The sequence below is a fragment of the Staurois parvus genome, unplaced genomic scaffold (assembly GCF_062004578.1).
Source record: "Staurois parvus isolate SC_StPar_1 unplaced genomic scaffold, SC_StPar_1.0 ptg000554l, whole genome shotgun sequence".
NCBI lineage: Eukaryota > Metazoa > Chordata > Amphibia > Anura > Ranidae > Staurois > Staurois parvus.
In genome coordinates this window covers 2,142,501-2,167,609 of record NW_028318350.1, presented here as the reverse complement: position 1 = coordinate 2,167,609, position 25,109 = coordinate 2,142,501, and the positions used below count along the sequence as shown (strand labels likewise).

Below are 25,109 nucleotides of genomic sequence, written 5' to 3'. Positions count from 1 at the left end.
GTTACTAATGATTTGTACCCTGGGGGGGGGGGGGTAATATGATATATCTCTCTCTGGAGTCTATACCTCTTTTAATACATTAGATGACCTCATGAATGTAATTCGAAAGAACTTAAAAAATTTCATTTGCTTTTAACATTTGATTTTGAAATGAATTTAGTTTCCTAAATGAAATTCATACACAGTTAGAAATGTTTGAAAATATTCGAGAAAAAAACCTCCATCCTGCTCCTTGAAATGTTCTCATAACTTGTTGTCAAAAATGAATGTCAACTTGACCCCCCTAATGATTAGAAAATCAAATGAACTTTCTGAGAAAGAACATTTTCTAATGAAATTCCACTATGGTATAGCCAGTTTTAAAATCTGAATTTGCAACCCTGCCTGTAGTGATCGATGTTTTCGGGGTTGTGGCCTTCGTGGCGATGTATTGCATATCTGGTGGTCATGTCCGAGGTTGGTTCGTTTTTGGTCTCGCGTGTTTGGCCTCCTTTTCGCCTTGTTCCATCTCTCCATACGCCGGGATGTTTGGTATGCTTTGCTTCATTGCCCCATACCGGGCCTCTTGGCTCGTCAGCAGCAGCTGGCTTCCTATTTGTTTTTATCGGTCACTAGAACAATTGCTCAGGCCTGGAGGAGTCCGTTTGTCCTTTTTCAGGGGGTGCGGGATCGTATGACCACTATGATGATCAACGAACAGATGTCGAGTATATGCAACGACTCCCAACGTAAATTTTTGAAAATATGGGAGCCGTGGTTGCAATACGCCTTTCCCACGCTCCCCCCGGCTAGTATGGGGATGTAATGGGGTATGGCATTGGCGTTCGGTATTGGCGCTCTTGGACCCCTGCTCTTTGGTGTTTTTGTGTTTTTTTCTTTTTTCTTCTCTTTTTTTTCTGTTTGTTTTTGGTGTGACAGTGGACAGCTGTCTTTAGTTGTGATAGTCAGAGTTACATTCATGTTACTGTAACTTATGTGCCATTGCTAGCCCCTGCGTGGGCGTACCTTCTGCCTTGTTGGCGTTAGAGCACTGTTTTCTCTATTATGCCCTTTTTTTTTTATCGGTGCAATTGACAGCCCCTGCGCGGGCGTGTTTTGTTGCCTCTGTTTTATACTGTTTAAAATGAATAAAAACCATTGAAATATAAAATCTGAATTTGCCTTGCTTTCAGCCCCATTTAGTTTCTTGTACAGCAGCACTCAGACTGGGAGCAAAAGGGCCAGCAAGTCAGACAATGCCACACAGCACATCTAGTAAAAGTGAACATGCAAATAAAATGAGAGAGCAGAATGAACACAACTCATCACTGCTATACTCCTTCAACTGTCCAGTCGGTATTGTAGAGGTTTCGTCTTCACCCAAGCTAAAAACCACCTTTGTAGTGGAAGTGAAGGGCTTTGTTTTGCTGTCTAGCAAAGTCTTCTGGCAATTAAAATAGAATCCCATGCATATATAGCTGCATTCCTAGAGCATCTAAATCTTTACTAATTAAGATGCATAAGATGTTACGAAAGCAATATATTTGTCTTATATTCTACATTTTACGCATCAAGTATCATTATCAGCTGTAAGTGAAATAATGTGACTATTGAAATGGTAGTGTAGGAAAACAAAGGCAGGTTAAATTGTGACTTCTCTATATATTCAGAAGCAAATGAGTTGTCATCCACTTAATATGGAACATATTTCATGTTATGAGATTTTAATTTAATCTGCTCTTTTGTGATGAAGTCTTAATATGTGGTTGCTGGTCTAAGAGCACCGCTAGAATAATGTGCAAAGAAAGTATAATCACAGAAAACAAATGAGTAACTGCCATCTCTCAAAACACTCAAATCCTTCTCTTTGTAAGCAGGGCAACTGTGTAAAAATTACAACTGACTATTAGAGTAAATACATTATTTCTTTGTCTCATTTTACAATTACAAGTAATATACACAAACATAAGAAAAAATGCAGTGAAGAGTATGTCTTACCTATTACGATTACAACCAAGTGTACTCTGCGAATGTAAGCATTCAATATTTGTAACTAACGTCATGTTACATGGGATCAGTAATCCCATGACTTTAGTTTTTATTATTATTATTATTATTATTATTCAGGATTTACAATGGGGCAAAAAAAGTATTTAGTCCCCACCAATTGTACAAGTTCTCCCACTTACAAAGATGAGAGAGGCCTGTAATTGGCATCATAGGTAGACCTCAACTATGAGAGACAAAATGAGAAAACAAATCCAGACAATCACATTGGCTGATCTGGAAAGAATTTATTTGCAAATTATGGTGGAAAATAAGTATTTGGTCACCTACAAACAAGCAAGATTTCTGGCTCTCACAGACCTGTACCTTCTTCTTTAAGAGGCTCCTCTGTCCTGCACTCATTACCTGTATCAATGGCACCTGTTTGAACTTGTTATCAGTATAAAAGACACCTGTCCACAACCTCAAACAGTCACACTCCAAACTCCACTATGGTGAAGATTAAAGAGCTGTCGAAGGACACCAGAAACAAAATGGTAGACCTGCACCAGGCTGGGAAGACTGAATCTGCAATAGGCAAGCAGCTTGGTGTGAACAAATCAACTGTGGGAGCAATAATTAGAAAATGGAAGACATACAAGACCACTGATAATCTCCCTCGATCTGGGGCTCCACACAAGATCTCACCCCGTGGGGTCAAAATGATCACAAGAACGGTAAACAAAAATCCCAGGACCACACGGGGGGACCTAGTGAATGACCTGCAGAGAGCTGGGACCAACGTAACAAAAACTACCATCAGTAACACACTACGCCGCCAGGGACTCAGATCCTGCAGTGCCAGACGTGTCCCCCTGATTAAGCCAGTACATGTCCGGGCCCGTCTGAAGTTTGCTAGAGAGCATTTGGATGATCCAGAAGAGGATTGGGAGAATGTCATATGGTCAGATGAAACCAAAATAGAACTGTTTGGTAGAACCACAACTCGTTGTGTTTGGAGGAGAGAGAATGCTGAGTTGCATCCAAAGAACACCATACCTACTGTGAAGCATGGGGGTGGCAACATCATGCTTTGGGGCTAATTCTCCGCAAAGGGACCAGGACGACTGATCCATGTACAGGACAGAATGAATGGGGTCATGTATCGTGAGATTTTGAGTGCAAACCTCCTTCCATCAGCAAGGGCATTGAAGAGGAAACGTGGCTGGGTCTTCCAACATGACAATGATCCCAAACATACCACCCGGGCAACAAAGGAGTGGCTTCGTAAGAAGCATTTCAAGGTCCTGGAGTGGCCTAGCCAGTCTCCAGATCTCAACCCCATAGAAAACCTTTGGAGGGAGTTGCCCAGCGACAGCCCCAAAACATCACTGCTCTAGAGGAGATCTGCATGGAGGATGGGCCAACATACCAGCAACAGTGTGTGCCAACCTTGTGAAGACTTACAGGAAACGTCTGACCTCTGTCATTGCCAACAAAGGATATATAACAAAGTATTGAGATGAACTTTTCATATTGACCAAATACTTATTTTCCACCATAATTTGCAAATAAATTCTTTCCAGATCAGCCAATGTGATTGTCTGGATTTGTTTTCCCATTTTGTCTCTCATAGTTGAGGTCTCCCTATGATGCCAATTACAGGCCTCTCTCATCTTTTTAAGTGGGAAAACTTGCACAATTGCTGACTAAATACTTTTTTGCCCTACTGTATATAGCGCCAACAATTTGCTCAGTTCTTTCCCTTTGCTATACACGATTAAAGTGCAAGCGTTGGTCATGGAGAGTGTGACAAGGCTTGCCTGTATTTGTGTGTTCACCTTAAAAACTCAATAAAAATTGTTTGGCAAAAAAAAATTATGGCCTTCAATAAAGGGTTGAATTGTCAAAGAAGAAGATAATTCATCAAGCAAAAATGTGTTTTGTGTGAAAAAAAAAATACGTTTTGCTATTTGTCAGCTCATAATAAAAACACAAATGTTTATTAAAACAAGTTTTTGATCCACGGGTTACCCCACTGACCGATCTTGCAGATACCATATTCAAAGCCTTATTAATACCTTTCTGGCTTGGCTAATACTTCGAGAAGTGATCCAATTTAACTTTTTATTACCTATACATTCTACTGTCACTTAACCCATAACTACCCCCACTCCCCCAAATTATTTATTTATTTTTTTTCCTTCCCCCATATTCCCCCCACCATCTCATCCTACATTTCTTTTTCTTGCTGTTCTTCTTTCCGACCTCCTTTTTTTTCACACCTGTTATACCAACTTATCATTCATTCAAATTCACACCAACCAAATAGAGCATTTACTTCCACACAGATATGACTGACTGTAACTATATCATACACTCAAGTTATAAATCCGTAAAGCATGACTTTCACAGCATCCAATGCTTTGCCTACCCTAATCTTCATATCACCTCATCATTAAAAATTGCTGATATCCAAGAAGTGACAACATATAATACATCGATCCTCTTTCCTTTGCGTATCCACTGGTTTACATTGTATGCCTGACTGTCAGGAATGGACTCAGCACTGGTGGTGGGACTCACCTGCCGTGCGGGCTGCAGTACCAGGGCTGGCCAGCAGGTGCTCTCAGCAACCAGACGTTCACTCCTGCAGTCAGCCATCAGCTGAAGCTGATTGCAGGAGGTGTATTTAAGCAGGACCAGGCCTGTGATCAGGGCCTTGGTGTATGTTTCCCATGAGCCCCTGTACCTGGTATCCTGTGTTCCTGCCTATCTGCCTAGTTGCTGACCCTGCTTTGATCCTGACCTCTGCTGACCATCTCCTGTTGAACCCCTGGCTTGCCTGACCATCCTTCTGCCTGATCCTCTGTACCGCGCTGCCCGTGAGTTACTGAACCTGGCTTGTGACCCTGACTATTCTCTGCCTGCTCCTCCGGTACCTCACTGCCCGCACGTTGCTGACCTGGCCTGTCTGACTACGCCTGACGCTACCCAGACGATCCATCCATCCCACACGGATCCAGTCACTACTGTCCAAACCTGCCAGCCCCTTCACATCAGGCTTTCCCCCGGTACATACCCTTGGCGGAACCCTCTACCACAGTTGGGTGCACTCAGGGGCCGCGACCTGGTCTCAGTCCTGCGCCAAGTCCATCCCCACCATCAGGGGCTCTGGTGAAAAGGCAGACTGGGGCTTAGACTCCGCGCCCTGGGGAATCCTGTTCTGTGGGTCACTAGAGATCCCGCCGGGCGGTGCCTGACAGTACCTTACGGCCGCCTGACCATTCCACCTCTCCAGCCCTGACTACACCTGTGTTCCTGAAGCCTGCTACTTCCCTGTGTCAGTCCACACATGTCTGGTCATACCCGGATCCCTAACACTGACATAATGTTCTACCCCATTTTGACTTGTATTACAGTTTACAATATGTCCCGTCTGCGAAACGGCAACGTGTCATGTCTATGTTCTGACTGTGATCTATAGCTGTATATGCTCTATATGCTATTTTGTTTCTTCTTATATTAATAAAGTATTTTTGGAACAAAAAAAACAATTACAAAATAAAAGCCTTATATATCACAAACAAAAACAAATATTTAGGTAGGCAAATTAGTCATAATTTAGGCTAGGTTCACACCTATGCAGTTTGCGTTTGATCCGTTTCTGCAGTGCGTTTTTGCACATGCGTTTTTGACACGTTTTGGCCGTGTTTTTTATGCGTTTTTTAAAAATCTTTTTCTTCTTACTAGGCATATTAAAATGCAAAACGCATCAAAAATGTGGCAAAAACACTGCATAAACACACTACATGCTTTTCTGCAGTGTCTCCCTTGAAGTCTATAGAACCAAAAACGCAATTTTTTGCGTTTAAAAAAGTCCCTGACCCTTGCCAAAAAACACAGCTGTTGAAAATGCGGAGATGTGAACGTCTCCCATAGGAAATCATGTTAAATGGACTGCTGTGTGTTTCTGGAAAACACTGTGGAAAACGCTTAGGTGTGAACCTAGACTTAATGCCAATGCATACCAATGCTGCTAAAATTCACCTCTAAGCTTCAACTACCTCTAGTCATGAACAGATTTAATCTGTTTAAAGTATCTTTTACCGTAACAGAAGTAAAAAATGGCTTGATGTGCATATGAGCAAATGGACTTTAAAATATTAAAATACGTCTATCTAATAATGTTATGCAGTCATCAATAAATATATGCAGTCTATTATGAATGCTGTTGCCAGAATCATCCACCTTACTAACCGTTCTGTATCTGCCACCCCTCTCTGCCAATCCCTCCACTGACCTCTACTCAGTGTCCTCCACCCCTCTCTGCCAATCCCTCCACTGACCTCTACTCAGTGTCCTCCACCCCTCTCTGCCAATCCCTCCACTGACCTCTACTCAGTGTCCTCCACCCCTCTCTGCCAATCCCTCCACTGACCTCTACTCAGTGTCCTCCACCCCTCTCTGCCAATCCCTCCACTGACCTCTACTCAGTGTCCTCCACCCCTCTCTGCCAATCCCTCCACTGACCTCCACTCAGTGTCCTCCACCCCTCTCTACCAATCCCACCACTGACCTCTACTCAGTGTCCTCCACTCCCTTCTGCCAATCCCTCCACTGACCTCTACTCAGTGTCCTCCACTCCCTTCTGCCAATCCCTCCACTGGCCTCCAATCAGTGTCCTCCACTCCCTTCTGCCAATCCCTCCACTGACCTCCACTCAGTGTCCTCCATCCCTCTCTGTCAATCCTTCCACTGACCTCCACTCAGTGTCCTCCACCCCCCTCTGCCAATCCTTCCACTGGCCTCCACTCAGTGTCCTCCACCCCTCTCTGCCAATCCCTCCACTGACCTCCACTCAGTGTCCTCCACCCCTCTCTGCCAATCCCTCCACTGACCTCCACTCAGTGTCCTCCACCCCTCTGCCAATCCCTCCACTGGCCTCCACTCCGTGCCCTCCACCCCTCTCTGCCAATCCCTCCACTGGCTTCCCATTGCCCAATGGATAAAATTCAAAACATTAACAATAACGTATAAAGCCATTTATAACTCTGCCCCAAATTACATCACGATCTTGTCTCCAAATATCTCCCAAACCGTACTCTCCGCTCCTCACACGACCTCCTGCTCTCTAGCTCCCTTGTCTCCTCCTCCCACGCTCGTCTCCAGGACTTCTCCAGAGCTTCCCCCATCCTCTAGAACTTTCTACCCCAATTTATCAGACTAACACCTACTCTGCTCACTTTTAGGCGATCTCTGAAAAATCTCTTCAGGAAAGCCTATCCTGCCCTCAGCTAATAATGGAATCTTCTACTCCTCCTACCAGTCCATCCCCCACAGTTACTACCTTTTGTACTACTGGCCCCTCCCTCCTAGATTGTAAGCTCCCAGGATCAGCCTCTCCCTCCTAGATTGTAAGCTCCAAGGATCAGGGCCCTCCTAACCCTCTTGTATTGAACTGTATTGTTGCTGTATTGTCTCCAGTTATATTGTAAAGCGCTGAGCAAACTGTTGGCGCCATATAAATCCTGTATAATAATAATAATAAAAATAAAAAAAAAGGAGATGCCTTTTTTGAACTAGTGTCAGGGAATGTGCTTACAAATATGAAGAATGTTACCTATTAAATATGTAGGTGAATATTTGTAAAAATGTATCAGCAATTCCCTAATATACAATATATCCATAATATAAAGGCAACAAAAGTGCTTGCGTACTGAATTAGGGCTAACTAAAAAGTGTTATGCACATTGCAGAAAATACCCAAACAACCCCATAGGTCCACAACGCAAAAAAAAAATTACTTACACAATAAAGGTCCTACGAGTGGTGAAGATGTATAACCATCTTCACAAACAAACACAAGAACCATAAATTGTGAATGCCGAAAATAGTTGCTGGCAAAAGTGCAATAGATTTTTTTTTCCTTTGACACTGATTTATTGTATTCTTTCTGGCAAACTTTCCCTGCAATTACAGCTTGTTAATGGCTAGACTAGAGCAAACATCATTATATGTGTACTTCAGCATGTAGTTAGGATAGTTAATATCAATTAATTCTATTCACAGAGGAGAACTTGTTTAACAGAGAAATGAATTTATCATCATCCTAGATACTACTACTGCAAGTGCTATTAAAGTAAAACGTAGCGTGTGTAATCAAGGAAAATAACATGTTGTTGCTTAAGCAAGTAAGTATTTCGAATTTTGCAGAGTAGAGTAGGGGCTGGCCAGAGAGGGATTGTTTTGACGCAGCTGGCAAGCTTAACCATTAGCCGCCCGACCTATAGCCGTTTGGCGGCCGCAAAAATGCTCTAGCTTTCCGGGTGTACGCTATTTGGCGTCCTCCCGCACATGCGCAGTTCACGCAGTTGCAGAGCTGCACAGCAGCGCGATCTGTCACCGGCCGTGTATCTCGGACACGGCCGATGACAGATCTGAGTACCGGCCCCCATTGCCGGTACCATGTGACCTGCTGTGACCAATCACAGCAGGTCACATGACAGTTGTATACAATGGATGGCTTCATTCATGCCATCCATTGTATACTAGTGTCTAGCTGTGAATGGTCATGTGGCCAAATCACAGCTAAGCACAAAAAAAAACCTGAATGAATCGATTTCATTCAGGTAAATGCTTGCTTATAGCAAAGTAATTCTTTGCTATAAGCAAATTGTGTAAAAAAAAAAAAAAAATACTGATCACTTCCCCAAAGTAGTACAATGTTACTATGGTAACATTGTACTACTTTGGTCATAGTAAAATATGAAAAAAAATCTTAAAAAAAATTTAAAAAAAAATGTAATAAAAAATTAAAAAAAAAATATATATATATATATATTTTTTTTTTTTCATACTGTCACCAGTCAGTGTCCCTGATCACCGCCATGCCAATTATATGATGACGCTGTACTGCACTGGTGACAGTATGTAAAAAAAGATTGTGAAAATAATTTTTTTCATTTTCTGAAAAATTATGACAAAAGAAATACAACTTCAAAAAACTCGCCATGCCTCTTATGAAGTACGTCGGACTGTCTACTCTGCAAAAAGGGGTCATTTGGGGGATATCTGTACTGTCCTGACATTTGGGGGGATATCTGTACTGTCCTGACATTTGGGGGATATCTGTACTGTCCTGACATTTGGGGGATATCTGTACTGTCCTGACATTTGGGGGATATCTGTACTATTCTGACATTTGGGGGATATCTGTACTGTTCTGACATTTGGCTGGATATCTGTACTATTCTGACATTCTTGGACTTCAAGAAATTAGATTGGCTGTCAGTACTTCAGGATTGATCAATATTCAGATCTATACCATAGTTTGTGAACTCTATAACTTTCCTACAAACTAAATAATACATCCTAATTTGGGATATTTTCACCAAAGACATGTAGCATGTAGCAAAGACATGTAGCAGAATACATCTCGGCCTAAATTTATGAAGAACAATTATTTATTTGTAAACTTTTATAACAGAAACAAAGAAAAACGTGTTTTTTTTTCAAACTTTTTGGTCTTTTTTTGTTAATTTATCAAAAAATAAAAACCCCAGCAGTGATTAAATACCACCAAAAGAAAGCTCTAGTTGTGTGAAGAAAATGATAAAATTTTAGTTTGGGTACAATGTTGTATGACCGTGCAATTGTCATTCAAAGTGTGAGAGCGCTGAAACCTGAAAAATGGCCTGGGCAGGAAGGGGGAAAATTGCCCGGTATTGAAATGGTTAAATGTGTATTGCAATATATGCAAACCAAAAATTTTAAGGGTGTATATCAGTGTGCAATGGGCTGAAGTGATTCCAAAGGCTATTTTTTTTTTTTTACTAAAAAAAAGATATACTCACCTGCTCTGTGCAATGATATTGTGCAGAACAGTCGTATACCTCCTCTTTAGTGGTCCTCTATCAGCAATGTCTGCTCCTTCTTACAAGTGCCCCCTCAGCAAGCCTAGGGGGCACCCGTGTGTGAAATCTCCCAAGTTAGGCTGTTTGCATCCATAGACGAACACAGCATCGGAAAGCAATGCCTCCGCTCCCTCCTCATAGGAATTTGACTGACAGCTACCGTAGTCTATGGCTGCAGCTGCTCTCAGAGTTTTCTCTCCATTCAAGAAGTGAAGATAGCGATGCTAGTGCCAGGACAGCGCTGGATTGGTGCGAGGAGTCAGGTAGGTGTATGGGGGTGGGGGGGAAATGCATTAAGGTAAAAACAGTTTGAGTTTAAAACCTCATCAGTGTGCTGCTACTCCTTCATTGTCCAATCAGCAAGCCATTTTAATTCTGACTTTTTGGTTTCAACATGTGGACACAACCCCTTTAGTACCCGATGATATATATTATATGTTGCTCACTGTTTACTCTGCAAAAAATTAATAAATGCACATTTTTTTCTTTTTACAATAAAGTGCATTTATTATTTTTTTCTCAATAGGTAGACTATACCTTTAAGAACATGAAAGACGTAGGTTGAAATTTTTCTATTACTTTATGATTTTAAAGGAATGCGCTAAATGAACGTATCACTAGATAAATAAATAAAAAAGAAAAAATAAGTGTAAAGGTGTTAATAAATAAATAAATAAATGTCCAAAAAATAAATGTCCAAAAAATATATATGTCCAAAAAATATATATCTCCCAAAAATATTTTGCAGATCAAATAGTGTCCACACCGTGTCAAATCCACCACCAAAGAAGTTGGATCACTCACCAGAACTCAATGCTGATGCATAGAGATGAGCGAATCGAACATGACGAAGTGGAATTCGTTCCGAAGATTTGGAAAAATTCTATTCGCGACGAATCCGAAGATTAGCAAACTTCGGATGCACGAATCGAATTTTCCCAAAAATGGCGGCGACATGTGTGGCGACGGAGAAAATGGACAGAGAAGATGGGGCGGGGATCTCTGGGAAGGCGCGCAGACAAGGCGCGCTGACCCATAATGCATTCATGACATGTGATCGCATTAGCCAATCAGCAGCCAGCCAGCACTGTGTAATGGTGGAGCTATAAATCGCGGCCATCTTAGAATTCTCCATTAGCCTCCGGTCATTCAAGAGAGACAGACCTGTGTGTATTAAGGGACAGAGTTAGGGCCACAGAGACTTTAGGGCCACAGAATCGTTACTCATGCTGCTGCCAGGCCCGTAATCTGTCATGGGCCCCTGTACCGCCTCCTCATGCTGCTGCCAGGTCCAGAGTGTGTCATGGGTCCCTGTACGGCCTCCCATTGCTGCTGTCTCCATCGCCACACTCTGCCATGTGCCACTTTCAGGTCTCCTCACACTGCTGGTGGGTTCCATTTTGTCATAGGGTGCTGTATGGCCTCCCATTGCTGCTGCCTCCACCGCCACACTGTGGCTCCACACTCTGGTTTTGGCCCCGTGACTGCCCAAATGAGTGAAGTGTGCGGTGATTCTAAGATCGACGGCACTCATCTGCATGTCATACTGACTGACAGTATTATTTCTCTTCCCCAGCAGACTCCAAGGGCATTTAAATTAAAGGTACAGTGTTCTGCACTAATATAAAGGCTCTCTGAAGCCTAGAAACACCCTTTTTATAAGTTAAATTCGCAGCGAATATATTCGGCTCGAAGCGAATTTATTCGGCGAATTCGGCGAATCAGCCGAACCGAATTTTTGAATAATTCGCTCATCTCTACTGATGAACAATTGGACCAGCAAAAAACACTTTTCTCTGGGAGCGGTAGATACCAATTAAGTTCTTGGATGCAATACTCTGCAAACAACCGATATCCTATAGGATGAATCGCCACCATTCAAAGCTATGGATAATTTCCAGGGGTATATATCATCTCTAAATCGTATATCTCCGTATCATTGGGACCATGTTCAAAAGTTGGTGTAGACACCTTAACCCTTTGAGGACCGTAAGATTTTGGAACGCCAAAAGAATAAATTTTTTTGTTTTTAAAGTTCGTACACTTCAATTGCTGTAACTAAGCCATTTCATGAAATAATTGGCAAAAAGCTAGATCCATTTGTTGTTTGTTGATAAGAACTAATATTTTGACTCAAACCAAAAAAAAAAAAGAGTTTTAAGTTCTTAATCAGATGATACGCGCAATTACAAACATGGGACAAATACGTCCCTTGGTCCTCAAAGGGTTAAAATGTGAGTGTGATTTATACATTAAAGCTTTTAAACGATTTGAAGCTTGCTGCACTATGATCTCTTCTTTTTACTTTTGAACATGGTCCCAATGATACGGAGATATACGATTTAGAGATGATATATACCCCTGGAAATTATCCATAGCTTTGAATGGTGGCGATTCATCCTATAGGATATCGGTTGTTTGCAGAGCATTGCATCCAAGAACTTAATTGATATCTACTGCTCCCAGAGCAAAAGTGTTTTTTGCTGGTCGTATTGTTGATCAGCATTGAGTTCTGGTGAGTGATCCAACTTCTTTGGTGGTGGATTTGACACGGTGTGGACACTATATAGGAGATTTACTAAAACTGGTTGACTCAGAATCTTGGGCACCTGTGCATGGTAGCCAATCAGCTTCTAACCTTAGCATGTTCAGTTAAGCTTCAGCAATAAAACCTGGAAGCTGATTGGTTTTTATGCAGAAGTGGACAAGATTCTGAGTCAACCAGGGTTAGTAAAGAAACCCCTATTTGATCTGCAAAATATTTTTTGGAGATATATATTTTTTGGACATATATATTTTTTGGACATTTATTCATTTATTTATTAACACCTTTTCACTTATTTTTTCTTTTTTATTTATTTATCTAGTGATATGTTCATTTAGCGCATTCCTTTCATTTCACTGATTTGGTCAAAACATTTATATGAGTTTTTTGAAGTGGGAATTTGCTGCTTTAGTCTTTTAGGGTGTGGCACTTTTCTAACAATACTTTATGATTTTTGTATTGTGATTGTCTAGTGGTTCACTTATAGCAGTTATGAATCTGTATTCAAATAAAACCATTAACTTTATTTCTTATTTTTTAGAAATCAAACAACTGAAATACAGCCGTAACCTGTCACAGGAGACCATTGCCTTCAGCATACGTACATAACAGCTAAACGGAATGTAGGTTTCAGACTGTGTTAACAAGATTGTCATCAATTATTTCTGTTAATTTCAGTGCAAATTTGGTATCAAAAGATATACTTACACATGCAGTGGAGGGATAGGAGAAGGTTCATAGTGATATCGGCCTTCATGATGCCTTGCGTCAATTGGCACTGGAGGGTGAAAGGCTGGAAATAGGTGAGGCGGAGCTGAAAGGAAGGATACATCATCTGTAAGTAATGGGCAAAGAGAGAAACTAAGACACAATTTATCCTTTGTTATACTCTTTATGAACACAAAAGATGTTTAGTTACATAACACTGAACTAAGATACCAACATGTAAAGTATTCCATAGAACATATAAGAGGTAAAGAAACCCCAATCTAAAAACAGATATATTTTACTTGAATAAATGCATTGTCAGCGTTAGATAGAGCTTTAAAAAGTAACTTTTCAAGCTGTGCAGCCATACAAATCCTCATCGTTTTATTGCATACATTCTCAATTTACAAATTATAGTTAAAAACATCTTTTCATGTCAATCACCCAGTCAGGTTACCAGTACACTTTGCCTCATTCTATTTATTCCTAATCTAACTGGACCTTTAAGTGGACGCCCGGTCTAAATGTATCTAATCGTAAGCCTGCTCTCACCCCCATTCTAAGCAATATGCTAACTAGCCTTTAAAGGAAAGATATGTATACTTACCTAATCTAAGGGAAATCTGGTGTGGTCACGTGATCAGTTTCCAGCGCTTGATTTAGGGAAATGGAGAGACAGCAGATAACGGATGTCCCATAGCAAGCCTATGGGTGACGCCAACACTCAGGCATTGCAGCTGTTTTTGCTGTTTTCTACTCTCCACTAAAGTCAGCCACTGGGGAGACCATTTGACCAGACTAGGGTGCCCTTAGATTAGGTAAGTATACACATCCCTCCTTTACAGGCTAGATAGTATGGGACTTAGAATAGGGGTGGGAGCAGGTTTAAGATCACGACTTCTGCTTTAAACGAAATATTCAAAGGACTAGTTTGGGGCTATTATAAGATCCCATTGGCATGTTTATCTTTCATGTTTGAGTCTTCCCTTACTTCTGGATCAAAACACATATGCAAAAAGTTTGTTGGAATGTTGAATGCAGTCTGCTTGAAAGTGTGTTCATGTTGGAGACAGGATTGGAAATCTAGGGAAAAACACGCTGACAGAAGACAAGGAAACAAATGTGTTCTCAAAATACTAGTGACACTAATTTAAAAGAAAGACAACATGCATATCAACCCAAATACTAAGGGGGTCATTTACCAAAACTGCATGGTGCAAAATATTGAGTACTTGGTGTCATTCTGGACTCCAACCTATCCTTCCAGCCCCAAGTCCAATCTTTAACAAACTCGTGCAGACTCCACCTCCGCAACATGCAGACTCCACCTCCGCAACATGGCCAAAATCCGCACGTTCCTAACCCCAGAAACCACTAAACAGCTCATCCACTCCCTCATCATATCACGACTCGACTACTGCAACTCCCTCCTCACTGGCCTGCCTCGCCGCTGGCTATCCCCGCTTCAGTCCATCCTGAATACGGCTGCCAGACTCATTCACCTTTCCAGCCGCTCCATCTCCGCCACTCCCCTCTGCCAATCCCTCCACTGGCCTCCACTCAGTGTCCTCCACCCCCCTCTGCCAATCCCTCCACTGACCTCCACTCAATGTCCTCCACCCCCCTCTGCCAATCCCTCCACTGGCCTCCACTCAGTGTCCTCCACCCCCCTCTGCCAATCCCTCCACTGGCTTCCGATTGCGCAGCGGATCAAATTCAAAATCCTAACACTGACGTACAAAGCCGTCCACCATACTGCCCCGAACTACATCACTGACCTAATATCCAAGTACCACCCAACACGCACACTCCGCTCCTCACAAGACCTCCTTCTCTCTAGCTCCCTGGTCTCCTCCTCCCATGCCCGCCTCCAGGACTTCTCCAGGGTGTCACCCATCCTCTGGAACTCCCTGCCCCAATCCATCAGATTATCACCTACTCTCCTCTCCTTTAGGCGCACCCTGAAAACCCATCTCTTCAGGGAAGCCTACCCCACCCCCTGCTAACTTGCCGACCTCCTCCACTCTTCCTACCACTCCATCCCCCACATCTTTCTCCTCCTGTACCACTATCCCCTCCCTCCTAGATTTTAAGCTCGAAAGAGCAGGGCCCTCGATCCCCTCATGTTTTGCATTGTATTGTATTGTTATTGTTCTGTCTCATGTTCTGTCCCCCTCTGTAATGTACAGCACTCAGTGAACTATTGGCGCTTTATAAATACTGTATAATAATAACAATAAACTGGTGCAGCTTTGCATAGAAACCAATCAGCTTTCAGGTTTTATTGTCAAAGCTTAATTGAACAAGCTGAAGTTAGAAGCTGATTGGCTTCTATGCAAAGCTGCACCAGATTTAGTAAATCTCCCCCTAATGGTCAAGAGCACATACAACTATGTATTCAACTCCAAAGCAAGTGGCTAATGAGTTAAGGTGCATATATAAATGCTGTTATACCTGTCAAAGGGTGTATATATTTGTGCAGAAACTCATGTCTGCACAAACCAACCAGAAACCATACATAAAGCAATCGCGGAGCTCCGGCAGCCATCTTATACATTGGACGGTTAGTCCATGCTGATTTTACTCTTCATTTAACCGCACTCTCACGTGGATATTTGCATATGCTTCAATAAATGTAATACAATACTACACTATGGAGATGTCTTTGCTTTGACTCCCCTGGGGAGTATTAATTCACAGCCACCCACCTGACCACCAGAGAGGGAACCTCCATAACTTCCAGAGGGCTGTACCCAACTATCCCCTGAGGGAAACTCCGGACCATCCTGACGTCCTACCACTAATTCCCGGGACCTCATGAGGGAGATTACCGGATTCTAGCACTCTCCAGACTGACAGATGACATCAGGAAATTATACACAAACGCTCATTAATTTGCGCGTTCTGGTGAGTACGCACCTAATATCGCAGCACCTTGTCCATAGGAGGATATAGGAATATTGGAGCACTTCAAGGCACTTGATGAACTGTATATATAATACTTTTATCTATATTTTGAATACTTATAATTTGATTTATTTTTAGCGCTGCACATCTCATTTATACAACCAGAAACCATGGCCAGCAATACAGCAGGACACATCCCCTGCTTGCTGATTGGACAATGAAGGAGTAGCAGCACACTATGAGTTAATCCCTGCTTTATTCTCCTGTCACCGTGTTTCCATCAGCACATGTGCATTGTTGCAGAGACAATTTGGCTTCTAAGGACAGTCCTTCTATTCCCAGTCTTGGTGCTGCTATACAGAAGATTACAAGAGGCTGTCATCAATTAACCCCCCTGGTGGTATTCCCGAGTGTAGCTCGGGGTAAAGTTTCAGTACCAAAAGCGGTAACCCCGAGCTACACTCGGGCTTACCATGCAGCGCTGCATAGGGAGTCCCTGCAGCGCTTACCTTGTCCTTCGCTCCCACGATGTGTCCCCTGCAGCGTCCCCGGCCATCTCCTCCGGCCGATGCCGGCATCCGGCTTCCGTGTTCCTGTCCCTGTGACGTCGGGACGTACGGGCGCCGGCGGGAAATTTGAAAATTTAAAAAATTTCATTTTTTTCCAAACAAATTTTACATAGCAAAACATTGGATTGGGGTAGTGAGTTCCAGAGGATGAGAAAATACAATACACGTGGGGTTCGAGGGTCCTGCTCTTTTGAGCTTACAATCTAGGAGATATACAGTTGCAAGAAAAAGTATGTGAACCCCTTGGGATTACGTGGAGTTTTGCATGAATTGGGCATAAAATGTGCTCTGAACGTCATCTAAGTCACAACAATAGAAGAACACAGTCTGCTGAACATAATACTACACAAACATTAGATGTTGCCATGGTTTAATTGCACATAACATGTAAACATTCACAGTGCAGGGAGGAAAAAGTATGTGAGGCCCTAGCTTAATGACTTCTCCCAGAGCTAATTGGAGCCAGGAGTGAGCCAACCTTGACTCCAATCAGTGTGATGATATTGGATGTGTTGCTGACAGCTGTCCTGCCCTTAAAAAACACACACCTGTTTTGGGTTTACTGGTTTCAAGAAGCACTGTCTGATGTGAACCATGCCTCGCAGAAAAGAGCTCTCAGAAGACCTACGATCAAGAATTGTTGACTTTCATGAAGCTGGAAAGGGTTACAAAAGTATCTCCAAAAGCCTTGATGTTCATATGTCCACGGTAAGACAGACTGTCTACAAATGGAGAAAGTTTAGCACTGTTGCTACTCTCCCTAGGCTTGGTCGTCCTGTAAAAATGACTGCAAGAGCACAGCGCAGAATGCTGCATGAGATAAAGAAGAATCCCAGAGTGTCAGCTAAAGACCTACAGAAATCTCTGGCACATGCTAACATTTTTGTTGACACATCTACAATAAGGAAAACATTAAACAAGAATGGAGTACATGGGAGGACACCACGGAGGAAGCCATTGCTGTCCAAAAAGAATATTTCAGCACATTTGAAGTTTGCAAAAGAGCACCTGGATGTTCCACAGCACTACTGGCAAAATATACTGTGGACAGATGAAACCAAGATTGAGTTGTTTGGGAAGAACACACAACACTATGTGTGGAGACAAAAAAGGCACAGCACACCAACATCAAAACCTCATCCCCACTGTGAAACATGGCGGAGGGAGCATCATGGTTTGGGGCTGCTTTGCTGCCTCAGGGCCTGGACGGATTGTTGTCATTGATGGGAAAATGAATTCCAGAGTTTATCAAGACATTTTGCAGGAAAATGTACGACCATCTGTCCGCCAACTGAAGCTCCGCAGAGGATGGGTGATGCAACAGGACAATGACCCAAAGCATACAAGTAATTCAACAAAACAATGGCTGCAACAGCACAGAATATGCCTTCTGGAGTGGCCCAGTCAGAGTCCTGACCTCAGCCCAATTGAAATGCTGTGGCATGACCTTAAGAGAGCGATTCACACCAGACATCCCAAGAATATTGCTACACTGAAACAGTTTTGTGAAGAGGAGTGGTCCAAAATTACTCCAGATCGTTGTGCAGGTCTGATCTGCAACTACAGGAAATGTTTGGTTGAGGTTATTGCTGCCAAAGGAGGGTCAACCAGTTATTAATTCCAAAGGTTCACATACTTTTTCCTCCCTGCATTGTGAATGTTTACATGTTATGTGCAATTAAACCATGGCAACATCTAATGTTTGTGTAGTATTATGTTCAGCAGACTGTGTTCTTCTATTGTTGTGACTTAGATGACGTTCAGAGCACATTTTATGCCCAATTCATGCAAAACTCCACGTAATCCCAAGGGGTTCACATACTTTTTCTTGCAACTGTAAAGTGACTTCTCTTGTTCAGCCTGCAAGGCAAGGTACCGCCCCATGAAGACGTCGTTGGTGACGAAACGCGTAGGGCGTGGTCTGTCGGATGCTGACGTCAGGACATTCCCTGCTATTGCCGAATGTTAGCTGAGCAGACGGAGCGGTTTTTTCCCTTTTACCTATGCGTGCAATGCCGGTGTCAGCTGGATACCTCACTTGTGAGTGAATTTTATTCTTTAATAAATTAACGCTGGTTAAAACATGCTGCACCATTATATTCTTTTTTGTTTTTGAATGTGGTCCCGATTAATGGAGCTGTGGTGATTGTCCACTCATGAAGAGTGGCTGCAGAGTATTCCTCCTCATTTCCTGCCTAAAGATATAGAAGGGTGTATATCAGCTGGATTCCTATACTACAATATAATACATCGAATGTCTGGAGTTTGGTGGTGTCTTCGCTCCCAGAGCAAAAAACACTAAGGCTGGTCTATAATTTGATCAGCACTTAGCTCTGGTGAGTGCATTCGATTGATTCGGTGGTGGATTATTCACGAAAGTTCGTTATATTTGTCACATGGATTTTTTTGGATTTGAATATATTTGATGTATGGACATTATATATTTGTTTAGCGCACTCTTATTTTGGATTTGAATTGTTTTTCCATTTTTGTGGAGTGGGAGTTGCTGCTGTATAGTTAGGAAAGGGTGCGGCGCTTTTATAAATTACCAATTTTCAAGGCTAAATGAGAGAAATCTTAAAATGTACGGCTGGCCTCAGTATTAAACATTGAAGCCACGTTTATTATGCCAATTAGCAAAGGAAAGCAAACACATAATTGCCAGTTTTGCTTGTCTGAACATCTTCCCCCTTGTGTCACGAATATCGGTTGTGTTGTGTGTGACACATAAAGTATCTGTATAGTAATTCCCTGCGAATACAGTAAATCATTCATAAGAAACTGTCTGCCGATAAGGAACTATTACTCCCCTGCATAAAGCCCTGCGCATCCGATACAATTATATGTCTCATGGTTTATTATTTACACATGAATAGAACAGCTGGTACTCGTCATATCTCAAATACATGTGAAAAATGTTACTGTATGTGATCAATCTCCTGACATTACCCCTTGACAGAACATCACATGACAGCCTCTCCGAAGTCAAGCTAAAACTGCTGAAGCAGAGTAATGTGCCTGCGGTCCCGGCTACCTCCAATTTATCATACAATTTCCTGACTGATGTTCCAAAAACCAGCTGCTAAGCACTGTATAATGTACCGTACAGCGAGCAAACTAATAGCAAGCCACGTTTAATCCAAGGCTTAACTTTTCACTTTACCCTGGGAAGGAAATGCTAGCAGAAGCTGCTGCTTTGTTAAGGTATAAATAAAAAAAAAAAAATGACACACATTGCAGATGTTCTTGATACAATTTAAACTATTCATTTAACATGTTTAGGCATTTGGAATTCACACATTAGAACTCTTCCTGTTTGTGTGCCACGAAGACTACAGTTCTAGGTGGAAGATCCATGTTTTAACATAAAAGGAAAGCCAGAATTTGCAAATACGGGGATTCATTTACAGGCTGTTCATTTTTTAAGGGAACTTTCACTTAGCTAAATGCAAGGGTCTCCAAACTTTTCAGTACAAGGGCCACATGGGAATATGAAGAGTTAGATGTAAGCAAGCTGGACCTTATTCCTGGAATTTAGCTTTAACAATCTGCATTTCTGCACAAATTATATAAGCAATGCTCCAGTGAAGATAAAGTAATATATATGGGCAGCACGGGGGCTAAATGGTTAGCACTTCCGCCTGGCAGTACTCGGGTCGTTGGTTCGAATCCCAACCATGGCACCCTCCTGCCTGCAGTTTGCATGTTCTCCCTGTGCCTGCGTGGGTTTCCTCCGGGTACTCTGGTTTCCTCCCACACTCCAAAGACATGCTGGTAGGTTAATTGGCTCCTGTCTAAATTGGCCCCATTATGTGTCTGTATGAATGTAAGTTAGGGACCTTAGATTGTACGCCCCTTGAGGGTTAGGGACTGATGGGAATGTACAATATATATGTAAAGCACTGTGTAAATTGACGGCGCTATATAAGTTGATTCAGTATGTGTATAACCACCTATCCCCAAACCCCTCAAAAAGTCACACTTTCTCCCCAGAAAGCAATAGTATTATAACCTTTTTGAAATTACCTAAACAAATTCAAATAAATGAATATAATAAAATTCAAAATGAAATCAAAAAAAGTCCAATGCAAAGTGTCCCAAAAAATGTCCCACTACAAACAAAAATAGTGTCCAAAAAATTGTCCAAATATCCAAATTTGTTCATCCAGTAGGAAGAAATTCCCTTTCATCCCGTAGTACCTCAAAAAAAACAAATACAAAAATCTAGTGCATTACCTTTATAAATAATATATTCACTCCGTGCAAAAACAAAAACACAAAAAACACAAAATTGTGCAATAACTATATATGTATCTCTTCCGTGCACATATGAGTAAACTGTGATCACTCTGTGAACACTGCAACACTGTGTATCCACCAACACCAATAGTATTAAATACTATTACCCTCTGTATCCATATACCAGCATCCAAATGAGATCTTCTAAAATGCTCCAAAGAAATTATTCCAAGGTCCTCAAAAGACAAGAAGGGTCTCAAGGCTCATATTCAAGGTGTAATAAAAAAATTTAATAGCAACTTACATTAAAATTTCATTATTCCGGCTTCCAACATGCTTCCTGTGTGAGTTCTATCAAACAAATGCGATATACCATGTGTTGACAACCCACAAAATGGCCGCGGCGACAAGGGTGTGACGTCGTGACGCACGCACGCAGACCGGAAGTGTCGCCGCGGCCATTTTGTGGGTTGTCAACACATGGTATATCGCATTTGTTTGATAGAACTCACACAGGAAGCATGTTGGAAGCCGGAATAATGAAATTTTAATGTAAGTTGCTATTAAATTTTTTTATTACACCTTGAATATGAGCCTTGAGACCCTTCTTGTCTTTTGAGGACCTTGGAATAATTTCTTTGGAGCATTTTAGAAGATCTCATTTGGATGCTGGTATATGGATACAGAGGGTAATAGTATTTAATACTATTGGTGTTGGTGGATACACAGTGTTGCAGTGTTCACAGAGTGATCACAGTTTACTCATATGTGCACGGAAGAGATACATATATAGTTATTGCACAATTTTGTGTTTTTTGTGTTTTTGTTTTTGCACGGAGTGAATATATTATTTATAAAGGTAATGCACTAGATTTTTGTATTTGTTTTTTTTGAGGCGCTATATAAGTACCTGGGATTATTATTATTATATAGTATTTATAAAGCGCCGATAGTTCGCTCAGCGCTGTACATTACAAAGGGGGACAGAACATGTGACAGAACAATACCAATACAATGCAAAACATGAGGAATAAATAAATACTACAGAACAATTAAAAGTACCTGTCTCTGATGCTGAGTCGACTGTAAATGGTGTCAATACTTATGATCCTTGACCTGTAACAAGTCAACCAACTGGGAGTTCTGATTTTCTGATCCGATTTAGTTGCCAACTGCTGCTGCCATTACCAGCGTGATGGCCACCAAACTAACATGGTCAGCAGAAGATCAGCAATGGCAGCCTACATATTTTTCCCAGAATAGGTTTCCTTTAGAGCACCAAGTGATTCCCAAAATTCTGTCATAAATAATGAGTTAACGGTGTTCCATCCATTTCCATCTTCCCGGCAAAACTTTCATCTTGGCAGCTGCACCTCAAACTCCCTCCATTCTCTAAGAACAAATTCCTTAGTTCATATGCTTAATCCCCTATCTGACAAGACATTAAACAGATCCCATCCTCAGCATTCTTTTAACTCTTTTTCCTGCAAATCATAATTGTAAGAGTTCTACTTAAAAGGGCAATCACACCAGTCAGTTCAAATACTCTACTTCAAAAAAACAAAAACAGATATCTGCAAAGGTTTGTGAAAGAGACTCTGTCACTCAGCAACACTCCTATGAGGTTACACTTCATTAGCTACTCCCTGGATTAGCTGCTCCCTGACTTTGCAGGCTTGTTCCAGGGCAATGAATACTTGGACCCTAAAGCCGAACTTCACTGTATCTGAGCTTCACAAACTAAAAGTGCTATTTAATTTATTTTTAATATTCAAAGCAATCTAACCCCTCCATCCATGTCTCCATGCTTTATTTTATTGAGAAATCACTTAGAAAAACACCCCCAAGGCCATCTTGAGTAATGGCAGATAATTCATGTAAAAATTACTTTCTGCAATCCATCTGCCCTTAGCTCAGGCATGTCGGCAGAACGGTGTGCTTAACTGAGAAAGCCCCTGCTCTCTTCCTGAAGACACCTGTATGACAATATTTGCCTAGGCATGGAAACCAGGAAGACAAACAGTTTAAAACAAGTAAATATAATATTCCTTTCCATGTATCCAGATACTACCAAACAACTTGTACACTCCCTCATCATCTCACGCCTGGACTACTGAAACTCCCTTCTCACTGGCCTACCCAAACGAACGCTATCCCCACTCCAGTCTATCCTAAACTCAGTGGCGTGACTCATCCACCTCACCAACCGCTCCACATCTGCCACCCCCCTCTGCCAATCCCTTCATTGGCTCCCGATTGCCCAGTGCATCAAATTCAAATTATTAACTCTGACCTACGAAGCCATTCACAACGCCGCGCCAAACTACCTAACTGACCTGATACCCAAATACCACCCTACCCGTGCCCTCCGCTCCTCATAGGACCTCCTACTCTCTAGCTCCCTGGTCTCCTCCTCCCATGCCCGACTGCAGGACTTTTCTGTGACTTCCCCCATCCTCTGGAACTCACTACCCCAATCCATCAGACTGTCACCTACCCTCCTCACCTTCAGGCGCACCCTGAAAACCCATCTCTTCAGGGAAGCCTACCCCACCCTCACCTAACAACTGATCTCCTCCACTTCTCCCATCCTCTGGAACTCCCTACCCCAATCCATCAGACTGTCACCTACCCTCCTCACCTTCAGGCGCACCCTGAAAACCCACCTCTTCAGGGAAGCCTACCCCACCCTCACCTAACAACTGATCTCCTCCACTTCTCCCATCCTCTGGAACTCCCTACCCCAATCCATCAGACTGTCACCTACCCTCCTCACCTTCAGGCGCACCCTGAAAACCCACCTCTTCAGGGAAGCCTACCCCACCCTCACCTAACAACTGATCTCCTCCACTTCTCCCATCCTCTGGAACTCCCTACCCCAATCCATCAGACTGTCACCTACCCTCCTCACCTTCAGGCGCACCCTGAAAACCCATCTCTTCAGGGAAGCCTACCCCACCCTCACCTAACAACTGATCTCCTCCACTTCCCCCATCCTCTGGAACTCCCTACCCCAATCCATCAGACTGTCACCTACCCTCCTCACCTTCAGGCGCACCCTGAAAACCCATCTCTTCAGGGAAGTCTACCCCACCCTCACCTAACAGCCGATCTCCTCCACTCTTCCAACCACTCCATCCCCCACAGCTATCTCCTCCTGTACCGCCATCCCCTCCCTCCTAGATTGTAAGCCCGAAAGAGCAGGGCCCTCAATCCCCTCATGTTTTGCATTGTATTGGTATTGTTCTGTCACATGTTCTGTCCCCCTTTGTAATGTACAGCGCTGAGCGAACCATTGGCGCTATATAAATACTGTATAATAATAATAATGTATTTACTGATGATAGCAGCATACAAATAAAAAATAATCAATGTTGACTGAGAGAGTGAAGTTGCACTTTAACTGTTGTACAACTCGTACGCCGGGTGAATCGGGTGAATGACAGCATTCTTCAGAGCTTTTTATTGGAGTATGAGATGAATTTTCCTTCATGACATTCTCCAATAAAAAGCTTTTCTTTAAAAGCATAATTTGGTTCCATAGACTAATCACGGTAAACTCATTGTCAGTTTTTGGGGGTTTTTTGACCCTGAGAAAGAATTAACCCGTCACTTTGCTGTAACATGGGCCTCGCACATCCGTTCTATAAGAGCTCCAATATAAACAACTTCCTTGCAGATCCTTCTGAAGGTAAACTGGGGCCAACTAGCTTTCTTTCACTTCAAGCAGCACATATGCTGAGTTTATTTGAATGACTTCAATGTTTAAACTAGTCACCATTTAAATACGCTTAGCGACAGATTTCAAACAAACAGCTTTGTATCATTAGAAAGGCAAACTGCATGCGGCAGAATACAAACTCCTGAGAGGAGCGGGGCAGAGCGCAAAGCCTTTGTCTTATGTCAACAGTCTGACTCTTCGGCATCACATGCTGAACATGTTAAAGCTTTCTTCAAAGGTTTGTTTGCTCTCACTTCACTTAGCCCAACGTGTGACATAATGATATTCTGCAGAGGTTATCATCCACACTTGTCAGTTAGAATTATATCAAAACCCTGACTACTTTGCTATAAAAGCATAAAAAGTGATTAATCATTTAAAAGACAGTAATAATTTCAATGTAAGAATTTTATTTCCATTCAAAAAAGTCTCAAATACACGCAGTAACCAAATTTCATTAATAAGGTACACGGCTCTCTTCTACATTTTTTGTGTTATGTGTCTTTCTAGGGGTAAAATCTTACATTGCCCATTTATAT

The 25,109-nt window shown here is 42.2% G+C and overlaps 1 protein-coding gene across 3 annotated transcripts in view; it reads right to left on the bottom strand.

Moving 5' to 3' along the window:
- Positions 1 to 25,109, bottom strand: part of GLI3 (GLI family zinc finger 3) — a 487,507-nt gene that overhangs the window by 229,472 nt on the left and 232,926 nt on the right. For 2 of the 3 annotated variants that reach the window (XM_089691206.1, XM_089691207.1), the window contains exon 4: positions 13,135 to 13,261. In XM_089691206.1, the coding sequence (XP_089547332.1) occupies positions 13,135 to 13,261 (127 nt within the window). The remainder of the gene's footprint in view (positions 1 to 13,134; positions 13,262 to 25,109) is intronic. The other variant, XM_089691208.1, reaches the window with a different exon arrangement.